The 13205-nt window shown below is 48.1% G+C and overlaps 1 protein-coding gene across 1 annotated transcript in view; it reads right to left on the reverse strand.

Annotated features, from left to right (window-relative positions):
• Positions 1–10807: 10807 nt before the first annotated feature.
• The window catches only part of LOC307090879 (adhesion G protein-coupled receptor L3-like), a gene marked incomplete at both ends in the record, with an annotated part of 143934 nt that continues 141536 nt past the window's right edge, over positions 10808–13205 (reverse strand). Inside the window, 2 exons of the mRNA XM_079757677.1 lie at positions 10808–11841; positions 12949–12966. Of these exons, the coding sequence (XP_079613803.1) occupies positions 10808–11841; positions 12949–12966 (1052 nt within the window). The remainder of the gene's footprint in view (positions 11842–12948; positions 12967–13205) is intronic.

Raw genomic sequence — 13205 nt, forward strand, 5'->3', positions numbered from 1 at the left:
AATGTTATTGCCGCACTAAATGGACACGCTTGTGTATTTAAATTAAAAAACGGCGAAGGTGTTAAGGATAATTCCCCATCGTCATTCCAGCTATAACTCAACCGAGCAATCCTCCATCAAATAACACAAATTCCAGGACGGAACACGTCTTCCCATTCTCCTGGTGACACAATAGACCAGGTCGCCTCAGAGGCAGCTCACTTTCAAAGCCATTATGGAACATTTGTACTCGTAAATCTCTCGCTGCTCCCCTGCACCCGCTATCGCTCACTCACCAGAGCGTTCTTTTTGTTCAGGCAGTGGAAGAACCTCTTAAAACGGTTCAGTGTAAACGGTCTGGACTGGCCGTGCTCGCCGTATAGGTTAGCCCGGCCCCCCCCAGGGGGAAGGCAGAGGAGCGTGAACGTCCCTGGTCTGGGGGGGGGGGGGGGGGGGGGATTTACAGCGTGCATGGTGGAGGGGCTGGAGGGTCTAGAGTTGAAATGAGTATCATCCTGTCAACGTTGGCACCATTACTTTGCGTCAGACGTAGAAGGTTGTGTTTTCACTTGATCCCCCCCTTCCCCTTCCTCGCCCCCCCCCCCCGGGACAGGTGCCGTCACAGGAAGTGGATTTATGGACGGGTAAGGGTCACACGCGGCTCTGAAGAACTATAACTATAACTTAGCTGGAGGACGGCACACACACACACACACACACACACACAGGCGTGGTCGGATGAGATGGGGGTGGGGGGGATAAGGTCAATGGGGGCAGCGAGGTTGGGGGAGGAGGAGGATAACACTTCAAACTCTTTGAAGAGCGATCAAGACTCAAACCTGGACGGATGGAGCCCGGACGCGTTATCTTCGCCCGGGCAAACACCGGGTCGTTTCCGACGCTCCGCAGATGTGAGATGGATGTCAGGCGGCGCTCGGGGAGCCAAGCAGCGTGTCTCCGTAATATCTTCCCCGGGATAATATTCATTAAGTCTGACATTTGCACACACGGGGCCGCGCCCCCAAAAAGGAAAAGAGAAAAAATGTACTCTCACTCAACGCTGTGTGGCTCTTTTTTTTTCTTTTTTTGCCCCCCCCCCCTTTTGTTCTTCATCCACTCCCTCTTCCTCTCCATCGCCGTGACACTTCAATCTCCTGTGCAAAGCTTTAGTTTGGAGCCCGTCCCTTTATATCTGGAATTCAAATCTCCCAAGGTCAAACCCACTGCATCCCCCCTCCGCACACACACACACACACACACACACACACACACGCCCCTTCTTCAAACACACACACTCTCCCCCCCCCCCTTGCCCGACACACACAAACACAAACACCCCGGCCATCTCGGCAGATAGCCATCTGCGTTGTCATCTTCGCACTCGGCCCGGCCGTCCTCCGCTTGTGTACCTCCTTGAAGAAGAGGAGGAGAGAAGAGGAGAGAGGAGGAGAGGAGAGGAGGAGAGAGGAGGAGAGAGGAGGAGAGGAGAGGAGGAGAGAGGAGGAGAGAGGAGGAGAGAGGAGGAGAGGAGAGAAGGAGAGAGGAGGAGCGAGGAGACAGGAGGGGAGAGGATGAAGCGAGGAGAGAGGAGAGGAGGGGAGAGGAGGGGGGAGAGGAGGGAGGCGGAGAGGAGAGAGAAGGAGTGAGGGGGGAGAAGAAGGTGGTGGTGTGGGGGGGAGCGCGGAGCAGAGAGAGGAGAAAGAGGAGAGAGGGGGACAGAGGAGGAGAGAAGAGGAGAGAGGAGGAGGAGGAGGAGAGAGGAGGGGAGAGGAAGAGGGAGGAGGAGAGAGGAGGGGAGAGGAAGAGAGAGGCTTCGAAAGGAGGAGAGTGGAGGAGAGAGGAGAGAGATGAGCTAGGAGGAGTGAGAAGGTGAAGGAGAAAGGAGGGGAGGAGGAGAGTGGAGGAGAGAGGAGAGAAGATGAGCTAGGAGGAGTGAGAAGGTGAAGGAGAAAGGAGGGGAGGAGGAGAGTGGAGGAGAGAGGATGAGAGAGGAGGAGGGAGGAGGGGGGAGGAGGGGGGAGGAGGAGGGGAGAGGGAGAAGGAGAGAGGAGGAGAGAGGAGGAGAGAGGAGGGGGGAGGAGGAGCGAGGAGGAGAGAGGAGGGGAGAGAAGGTAGAGGAGGAGGGGAGAGGGCGAAGGAGAGAGGAGGAGAGAGGAGGAGAGAGGAGGGGAGAGAAGGTAGAGGAGGAGGGGAGAGGGAGAAGGAGAGAGGAGGAGAGAGAAGGTAGAGGAGGAGGTGCTGGTGTGGAGGGGAGCAGGACCGGGCCTATTTCTATTCCGGCAGAGCGCCAGCGGTAGTGCGTGCTATGTATTGACAACAGCTTCTCCGGGGCTAACAAAGCAGAGTACACTGAGCACTTAGCTGAGACCAATGTGCCGCTGGGCGAATCCCACCGTTATTAGTCGGCCAGTCGGGGCCCTGGGAACCTTACCCGCGCTGCGTTCAATGAACAGTTTCATCCACCACCCCCCCCCTCCCCATCACCCCTTCCCCCACCCCTTGCTTTTACTGACTTGGCGGAGAAGGTGAGCCCAGCTCGAAGGCGAGGCGTGCGCAGACTGAAGGAAACGGATGGAGCGTGCAGGAGGAGTACGAGGTAGAGTAGAGTCGGGAGTCAGGAGATCAGCGGTGTGTGAGGAGGAATTCTTCCGACAGGCCGGTGCGGACGTGAGGCAGTGCGAAGCAGCCCGGTGCCTTGTGGCTCACGGCTCATGGCACGGTGGGTTAGACATGGACGAATTCAGGGACGGTATTGATCAAGAGGCGCTTCTAGGTCCTGTTTCGTAGGGAGAGCATCAGTGTGGCTGGCTTCGGGGATTCGATGCAAAGTCGTTTACTCACAGTGCAACGATGGCATCGCAATGGGGTTGATAAATGAGTATGTTTCGTCCGTTGTAGCAAGTATTTGTTTTTTGAGGGGAAATTAAGCTTTACTACCTGGGGAGAACAGAACCATATATCATTTAGACGAAGGATTGCTATATATTTTGCTTATCCGCCATGAATTTGGTGGACTTTTCAAAAGACAACTATTAATTGTGTTGCCATTCTTCTGTAGCTTCCAGTTCAACATTTTAAAGGTATTTTGCCACTAACCCTCTCCCTTTCAAACTCAAGGCCTAATCTTTTTACCTACAGGAGCTTTTTACAAAATGTGTTTGCAACACTGTGGTCGATCAAGAACTTTTAACCTATTTTTTCACAGGGCCATTGATTAAACAGCTACTCAACAAATGAATCAATTTTGTGGTTGAAGCAAGCAGCTGAATTATCAAAATGTCTCGAATCTAACAAATGTGTTGCCCTGATTCTTGAAAACCCATGTAGGCCTTCAACTGGTGGGGGTATGTGTAGAAGTACACCCGAATGTAAAAGTGAATGCAAACCAATCAGAAATCAGGAATTACAAGGGTTCAATCATTTCCCAGAAGGCATCACTCCTCCAAAAAATAACGGAATTAAATCCCGCTTAACCAGACTTCTGGGCGAACCAATTAGTCAAACACGGCACATTATGACTTTATCATTTAGAGCTAACCGTGTCCCGTCGCTCGCTAGCATCACCGGGGCCGCGCGCGCCAGTGTTAGTGTTAGCATCCAGCCATGGCTAGCCCCCGCGACGCTGGCAGATGTGCACACATTAGCCGGAGCATCCCTTCGGGGGATCTCATTAAAATTGCTGGATCGCTGCAGTGCCCAATAAATACAGTATCCACACCACGTCCAAAAGATTAGCTTCTGGCGGGTGGTGGCCGGGCGTCGAACCCTGAGGTGTTTCTTAACGCTTTAGGAAACACATGAAGGGTTCATCCAGATGTCATAAATGCAGAACGTGTTTGGAAAGGGCCGGAAAAAAAATAAAAAGGAAAAGGGACAACACAATTTCCCCATGAAGATGAGTGACAGATAAACCCCCTAAAAAAGAATTCGGTCCGTAAACAATCGTGCTCAAAGCGGCAATTTCGTGTGTGTGTAGATGTCAACACGGACGCCCTTTCGTCTTTGAAGACCCCCGACAAAGCTGGCGGACACAATTCAATGTCGGAGCGCGCGCCGTCCGTCTCTGTGGAAGCCGAGTAAGAACGCCTTATTGTTTGTTTGTGTCTCTGAGGGGCGTTTGTATTTTTTTTTGCTTTTCAAAGAGAGACCGTCACCACACATGGGGCCATTGTGACACTATCGCCACATTCAATCTCAGGATATTCCGATTTTATCGCCGTACAGAAAATTGTGTGGATCCCCGGGGGCGAGAGAGAGACGCCCCCGATTGAAGAAAACAACGCTGCCCTTGACCCAGCGGGGGGTGGGGGGTGGTTGGAGGGCGTCCGAGGGTCCAGCCTTTGATGAGAAGATGTTATCTGTGTGTGGACTTTGGTTAACTGGCAGGGGGGGAGGGGGGGACTGGGGGAAAAGGGGGGGTGGGACAGAACGGCGTGTTCATATATTTAATTAAAATGCCATCGTGGGGAAGTGACAAAAGGGCATTTATCTCGGTGAAAGCACTCACCCCTGTTCATTTTCCTCTTAATTTGACAGATGATCGCCGTCGATTGGTCATAGTGGTGGGGGGGGGTAGAGGAGGAGTGGGAGAGGGGCGGGACTGGCGGCGAGCACACACAACACACACACACTCACACACAGAACCGCATTGGCCTTGTCACAAGTGCACCTTGGCGCTGCGGCAGAAGACATCATGGCCGCCTGAATGCCATCTGGCTGGTAGGCAGAGCCGACTCATCTGTATCAATCCTGATGTACGACAGGGGGGCCTGGGTGAAGGTGAATTATGATGTGTTTGCGCACACACGTACACACACACACACACACACACACACACACACACACACACACACACACACACACACACACGCACATGCTATGATTATCTATTTTCATCTTCCCATGCGTTTGACCTCTGTTCGAGCATCTTTCCTCTGACATTATATATTTATTCCATCTTTGGTTTGATGTTTATCTTGCCATTACCACCCCTCCCCACTATCCATTCAGCTGCTCTCATCCATCCCTCCTTCCCTGTGTTAACGGTACATCTGTTATGTCACGTGACGTGACGAACATCTCCCAGCCAGGCCTCGATAATAACAGGAGGAGACGGGAAGGTTTGTGGTTGGAATCGGAAGGCGTGCCGTCTAAACGGCAGAGCGAGGCCCGCTCTCCATTCATAAATCACAAATGGATGCGCGGATATGCATGTTGCTCATTTGCATGGAGGCAATACCGTTTGAAACTGGCTCGTAGGTCCCGGTGTATTTGGAAAGAAAAATAGATATTCTGTTCAATTTGTCAGTTTGTTATTTCTCTGAGCGAATTTGACGTCACAAGGTCCATTTACCTTTTCTAGATATATTATTTTCCCCTCTCTCTCTCTCTCTCTCTCTCTCTGTCTCTCTCACTCTCTATTTCTCTCTCTTTCTCTCTCTCTGTCTCTCTCTCTTTCTCTCTCTCACTCTCTCTCTCTCTCTTTCTCTCTCTTTCTCTCTCTCTCTCTCTGTCTCTCTCTCTGCCTCTATCTCTCGCTCTGCCTATCTCTCCCTCCCTCCCCTCCCAGAATGTCCCATCAGAGTGTTATGTTGTGCACAACCGACATGAATATCCTGTGACCTGCACTAACACACACACACACCCACGCTCGCATGCACACACACACACACACACACACACACACACACACACACACACACACACACACACACACACACACACACACACACACCTACACACATGTAAACACCTTCACCTATACACACACATGCACACACACATGTACACACACACACACACACTTACACAACACATACACCCTGGGTGGTCATTACTGCCTTCCTCTCTTGCTAGTTTTCATCTCCGGTGGCGTCGCTGCGGAGAGAATAATCTTCCGAATGAACTCGCAGGAGGAGCCTGGTTTATGTCATACACCTTCCTGGGGCCTAGGTCCCCCCCCCCAAACCTTCCCTTTAAGGAGGCACTGTGTTATTGTCGCTGTGCATGGGTTAAACATCAAGAACCAAATAAACCAGGTACACCAGGGAATCCGAGGGTTTTACGGCGGTCAGGCCATAAAACAAAAGGCGAAGACGGCGTGACATTCTAAAAATATATTTACGACGGGGAGAGGTGACACGGACAAACGTGGGAGTGAATTAAAAAGCTCACAAACGCCGTGGAAGATGAGGGATGTCCGACAAAGAGTTGCAAAATAAAAGGTGTGTGAATTATTTTGATTTATTCGGCCTTGTTTCAGGAGGGCGGGGTTGGAGGTGAGATTCTCTATAACCACGACTCGTCTGTCTCGGCCACGGCGTCTTGTGGGACACTGGGGGAAAAAAAACGAGATAAAAAAATATATTCCCTCCTCTTTATCTTGAATCAATGTTATCTCTGAACGGAGAATTTTCTATTATGTGCCTGGGCTTTCAAGCTTCCCCTACACACAAAGCTGGAGATGACATTGATTCACCTTTCGTTTAAAATTCTGCCAGACATTCAGCCATTGATTTTTCACTAGGGGGCATATCCTATATATATATAAAGACACACAGGCCGCCCGGCACACACAGACACTCAAACCGCCCCAGCTATTTCTGCCTCTGTAGTCGTGTCATCTCACACGACCAAACACACCCTTTCAAATCCCATTGGCCGAAGACCAAAGCCAGCATGTCCATGGTGGCGGACACCTACTCAACACAGACATCAAATAAGCATTAAATCATGTTCATCTTCTGTTTGCTTTGCCAAACTGGTTTATAAGATGGGTAATAATTGGGAATATATGCCTACTCAACTGTAATAGAACATTATAAAAGCACAAAACTTCAAAATAAAAACTTCTTACATATATTCTATAATCTATTAGAGAACAATGTGTGAATAGGTGGGCCTTCAAACACATTCGTATTAATGTACTCAAGGTGTCAAGATGTTAACAACTGAACGCTTACACTTTTACTTTGAAGTACTCATACTGCAGTCGCGTGTCAGTGTGCTGCACTGGAATTAGCTTGACACGCTGACTAACTCAACTCAACGGGGAAAGCACAGACAGACACCTCAGAGTTTGCTGTGCGCCTTCAGAATAAGGGCGCAGATAAGGAAGGGATTGAGGAATCTCAGGCAAAACTGGCAGGTGAAGTGAGGCGTCCTTGCCTGTCATCAACAAGGATATCTCCGCTCATACGGATCGTCTCAAGGAATGCCGGAAAGCACTACCGTTGGGGATTTATAAAATGGGAAATGACTTGCAACAATCAAAACACATACCGTCTCTCTCTCTCTCCCCCCCCCCCCCCCCCCCCCCCCCCATCTCGCTTCATCACGGGGAGGAACATAAGCATACATAACATAACCTTGACATCACGCACACATCATGTGTCGACAAGGACGTTCCTCTCCTTTTCGTTTTTGCACAAATTCAAATTTGTGTTATAAGGTGACCGGCTTAACATGAATTCTCATTTCTCAGCAGAACTCAATACCAGTCCGTCAGGGGGTAAAGAAACCATCGACCAGGCAATGTATGGCTTATATTCCCGTCTGGGAGACACAATACCAAGCTAACGGCATAAAGGTTTTTTTTGCAGTGGGGTAAGCATAAAAAAACATTTGAATTAAAATAAAAATGTTTTGACAGCTGGGCAACAAACAACAAAAAACCGCACCCCATGAAAAACACACACAACCTCACATTCCGCTAAGCAGAAAGTCGTCTTCCACAGCAATACCAAGAGGTCTGATATTATTGTGACAGTTAAACCCCCCGCCCCCCAAACGCCCCCTTCCCGGAGCTCACTGTTCCAGCTGCTATGTCCCTTCTGGATCGCTCCTTCTGGATCGTTCCCCAAACCGCTGTTTACTCAACGCGGTGTTTTCTGCACCGCTTGCATGTACGTGGGTTGGCCCCGGGCCCCCGAGAGAGAGCGGGCAGGAGGGGGTGTGCGCGGCAGCAGCTTATGAGCTCGCGTAATGACTCATTAATAAAGTGTGTGGAGGGCCAGAGTCATGTCTTCAGCACATTTCATTAACTCGCCCGGTTTGCAAACGCCAGTCAAACTGATTCGGCGCCTGATGACTCCAGCACTTTTTCCTGACTTTTTTTTTATTTTTTTTCGGTTGCTTATACAAGAGTCATACATCTGGGTAAATCTCTCCCCCCCGCCCCCCACCCCCAGACATTATCTATCCCCGTGCATCATAACCCAGAGAGATATGGTTTTTCGGGTTGATCAATAGGCCAAGTGAACCATCTCTCGCCCAGCCGGTGACAGGCAATCAGATGCAGATTATTCGTGTCGTCTACAGGGGGAGACGATTCTGTAGTCTGCATTATTTTGCATGCATAAAATATTAAATACTGGGCGGGTGTATTTTTTTAAATTTTATTAATCATTATGGATTTATAGACAAATAATTATTGTCAAACTGTTAAAACGGTTAACTGTCGTGGTGAGCAGTTTTGGAACTTTACAACAGATTAATTTCAGTTAAAATAGCATATAATGCATTATGTAAGTATTTTGTAAATATAAATATTTAGATATATGTGTATATAAAATGTAAGTATTTTATATTCACATCTCTTCTTCGTTGGTTTCAGGGAATACACCGTCCAAAATGACCTCATTCACCTTGCGGCCTTTTTGGTTTTTAAACAGAAGCTAGGGTTTGGAACCAAGATGGCTTCAAGGCGAGTAAGGTCCATAAAGATCAAAAGTGTACCAACAACTTATCCCACTGAGCCTTGGACGCCCAAAAAAAACTGTCGCATTCCCACTCTCACAAAATCATAACCTGGTGAAAAAAAGAAAATCCATCTAAAAATGAACATACGCATAAATCCAAGTGTATAATGTATGCATATTAAAAAAGAAAAAAACGTAAAACTTCAATTAAAACGAATAAATATACTTTCACAGAGACTTTTGACAAGGACATCGATGCCGGTTTACTGTATGTCCTCGACATTCACTGAATTAAATCAGCAAGGAATCCATAAGTTAGACCAGTAGTGGTATTGAAACGTTTATTACAGTTTGTTTATGAAAGCTGGACAAGCTTAAGGAGTACATTATTAGTTCCTGTGTAATGGTCGCTGGGGGTTTGGCACCACACTGAACGTAATGCTAATAGGAGTAATAACAATTAATTAATCAATAATCTAATCCATTGTTTCTTATCCCAACGCCATTGGTATAATTCTTACAAGTGTGTGACATTTTTCGTGAATAATCTTTTAATCTTTGTTGGAAAAAACCAAACAAGTTTCACTGTTACAACAAATATTAGTTATGGGATCATTGAAAGTGGAAACCAATACAAAAAGGAATAAATAAAAGAACAACGTATCACAATGTTCGCCAACAATGAAAAAATATACCTGCCACTAATTTTATGGACCTCATTTTTGCCTTAGTATTGTTTTAACAAATAAATATTTCCCCCTCGAGGATTAAGAAAAAACAACAGACTTTTGCAGTTACTTTTTCACTCAAAAATAATTTTGTTTAACCAGTAAAACAATTGTCTTTTTTTTATACAAGTGCCTGGTGCTGAACATTATTCCAATAAAGTTGTAATTCAATCTTTATATTGAGCCTCTCCTCAACAAGCACGGGTCTGCTATCAAGATATCTCTCTAATAAATTCATGGACATTTAGGACTAATTCTGCACTCTTGAGAGTCACTGAATCAAAGTTCTTTCTATACAGTAAAAACAACAACCCCAAAACAAACAAATAAAATTAAACATAAGTGTGAAAGATGGGTCATATGACACGCATAAAGGTTTATGCGTGTATTCGTACGAGTTGAATTTGTTTTGTTACTTGTCGATGGGTTCTTTGAAATGTTTCATAAAAATACAAAATACCAAATAAAAGTTAAAATACAGAAAACGACTGGTATCAGAAATCAAAAGGGCCAGCACAACCAAACTGTTTGTATCCACTACATTTACAAAGACAAAAGGGTTTGGGTGGAACAAAAAGCATACTTTTATGTGCAATGCTAGTATCTGTACAATTACATAGAAATATCTCATAATTCTCTTATTAGTTTTTCCTCCCTCTTTTCAACAACTGTTATTACAGTGAAAGGAATCTAAAAAACAAAACAAAAAAACAATATCTATGCTCCAAAGCATACATTCGGTGATTCCTTCATCTTTGTTTAAAATCCGTTTTTATTTTTTAATGTTCCCGGACTCTCAACCGAAGATGTGCTGCAACTAAAGCGAAGGAAATCTGTCAAAAAGCCAAAAATGGATACCGAAGAATAATAAAATAGTCTTTTCTCTAAATCTCCCATTTTTTTTCTGGTTCAACTCTGAGTATCAAGTGGTTTCTTGGACCATTTGAAGTTCCTTTGGACTCTCTCACTGTATCTCCAAGTCCTACAAAAAAAAGCTTTTTGCATGAGTCCTCGCCTGTCGTCACACCCAGACAAAACACAAAGGTCCGACGCAGGGTTAGAGCCTCTCACAAAAGAGAAAGACAACATCGAGAGAATCCCGTGGGGGTCCGACCGTGGTCCGGTCCCATGAGCCCACCAAAACGGGCCTAGTTCCAAACACCCCCTTTTGGGGTCACTATTAGCAACAGGACCAGAGTTAGCATCCTGCGCCTCAGTCTTCGGAAACACAGAATAAAAAGAGAGGGCTAGCGTCGCCGGCCAGAGATCAGCACAATGGGCACACTGGGAAGGAGGGAGGGAGGGAGGGAGGGAGTGACAGGAGAGAGGAGAACCACAGCAGTAGGGGAAGGGAGGGCAGAGTGAGGGGACCTAGAAGGGATCCGTGGGGTACTCCGCCGTCTATAGGCTGGTGACCAGGTGCGAGGGCTCCCTCTCGGGCTCCCCGGGGGCCAGGTCTTCCTTGTTGGGGGACACAATGAAGCCCTCGCTGCTGCCCCGCCCCAGCTGGTAGTAGGAGTGCAGCTGGTGCAGGTGGTTGCGTGAGCCCAGGTTGGGCATGCTCTTGTAGTAGACGTCGTCCGAGCCCGCCTCCTGGCTCTTTGAGTCCCCGGCGTCCTTGGGGCCGTCGGCGGTGGCCGTGGACGCTGCCGCCTCCGACGCTGCCGCGTCCACCAGGCCGGCGAGTACGGGCATGCTGGTGTACAGGGAGTCCCTCTGGTGGTTGTGGTGGTGGTGGGGGTGGTTGTGGGTGTGGTGGGCGTGGCCGGGCGTGGCCGGGGAGCAGCCCTCCTCCCGGGCGTGTTCGTTGGCCAGCAGCGGGAAGAAGCTGTCGCTGTTCTCCTGCGGGATCCGCCGCCGGGACGAGGAGGTGGCGCCGGGCGCGAGGAAGGGGTGATGGGACAGGGGAAGGGGCGGGGGCGGAGCTGACGGGTGCAGGTGGTTGTGGAGGCTCTCCGAGGGCTGCAGGGGCGGCGGCAGCATCAGCGGCGGCCGCTGGGGCAGCAGGGGCACGACGGACTCCTCGCGGATAAGCTCCAGCCCCAGGCCCTCGTCGTGGTGCGGGCCGAAGGTGGCGTGGTGGTCGTCCAGGCCCAGGGCCATGTTCATGGCCATGCCCATGCCCAGGCCCATGCCGTAGCCGCCGTCCTTGCCGCCGTTGCTCACGCTGTTTACCAGCTTGTTCATTAGGTTGCGGTTCTGCTCGGCCGAGCGGTCGTGGGTGTTGTTGAGGTAGGAGGGGATGTAGTTGGACGTGAGCTCCTTCAGGATCTTCTTCTCCAGCGTGGTCTCCTTGTGGTTGAAGCCCCGGTCGATAATCTGCACACAGTCACTCATGTACTCGGCGCTGGCGATGCTGTAGCTGTTGCCGTGGTTACCATTCAGTGGTAGAGTATCCATGACACTTGTATCCCGGGCATTGTTCAGGATCCCCTCTGGAATGACAAATCCCGGTTTGGGAAGGGGGGGTGGGGGGGTTGGGAATGGGTGAGAAGGGTTTACAAATGGCATGAGCCAATTACTGCTGCTAGAATGTCACTTGGAACAAATAAAAAACACATACGCACACACACACACACACACACACACACACACACACACACACACACACACATACACACCGGCCAGAGATGGTCAATTAATTTGGTGACTGCAACTTTAGTCATACTGTCAAACACTCGCTTAACGTTTCCTCTGAGTCGGTGCACGATCCAAAAATGAATACAATGTGGATATAAGTTGTGCGGACTAAGCCTTTTTGTATCAAAACATCTTAGATACTTACCTTATTGGTTTTAAACACCAGACAACAGTGACATGCACACAATGAAAAAGGCACAACAGCTAAGACCGCAGACGTCGGCCACCACAACACAGAGAGAAACACAGCCATGCACACAACACTTAAAAGTAACACACAAAGACTAGGATTGAAGCTCTATTGCCCAGTGCAAGCGTGTACTGTATGTCCCACCATTAAAATGTTCCTTACAGAGAATGTACTAATACAAGCACGCCAATGCATAATAAGCAACAAAAACAATGGGCACCCTGCCAAATTCATCTTCATATTTAATATATAAATAATATGTACCCCTGCCCAACCTCATATGTATTATTCATAGAGCTGGTTTGGTAAATATTCCGGAATCACACCTCATGAATTTAGTTTGACAACTCCAATGCTGCTTTTGCTAAAAAGTATACAACAAAGCAGTTGTCTCCAACTTTAATGTTCTATAAAGTTTTATCTTGTGTTATGTTTACGAATGCTCTTTCTGTGGTGAACCCAAACGTCCCATCCGGGATAAACCAACGTTTCTGCAACTCTTTTTGTATATACAGGTATACTACGTGCGTGTGTATATTCGTCTATCCATCTTCACTAGTTGGTTTTGCGTAGGGAAGGCTTTTAAATTTTTACAGTGCGTCTCTCAATGGCAAACCCCCTATGAACCCTTTAGTCAGCACTGAGTGAGGAAAGAAGGTGAAATCCATAGCAAATTACATTTGGTAAGCAATGTTTAGTTTGACGCCCATACTTGTCTCTCTGTAGGGCTCTTTAACGGCGACAGCATGAGGAGGGGAGAGGAAGAAAGCACAACAATAAAACACATAAATAAGCAGAACGGCAACAGGAAGGAAGAGAAATATCAAACGCACAAGGCACAGTTCATTATAAAGGCACTGTGGCCCACATGTGACATCAATGCAGGGTGATAAATGGCCTTCGGGAATATAGACCTCAAACATATGCTTCCGTTTGCTGGTGATTATGATAAAGTTATGGCCGAAAGAC

Source organism: Pollachius pollachius (assembly GCF_949987615.1).
Source record: "Pollachius pollachius genome assembly, chromosome: 20".
NCBI lineage: Eukaryota > Metazoa > Chordata > Actinopteri > Gadiformes > Gadidae > Pollachius > Pollachius pollachius.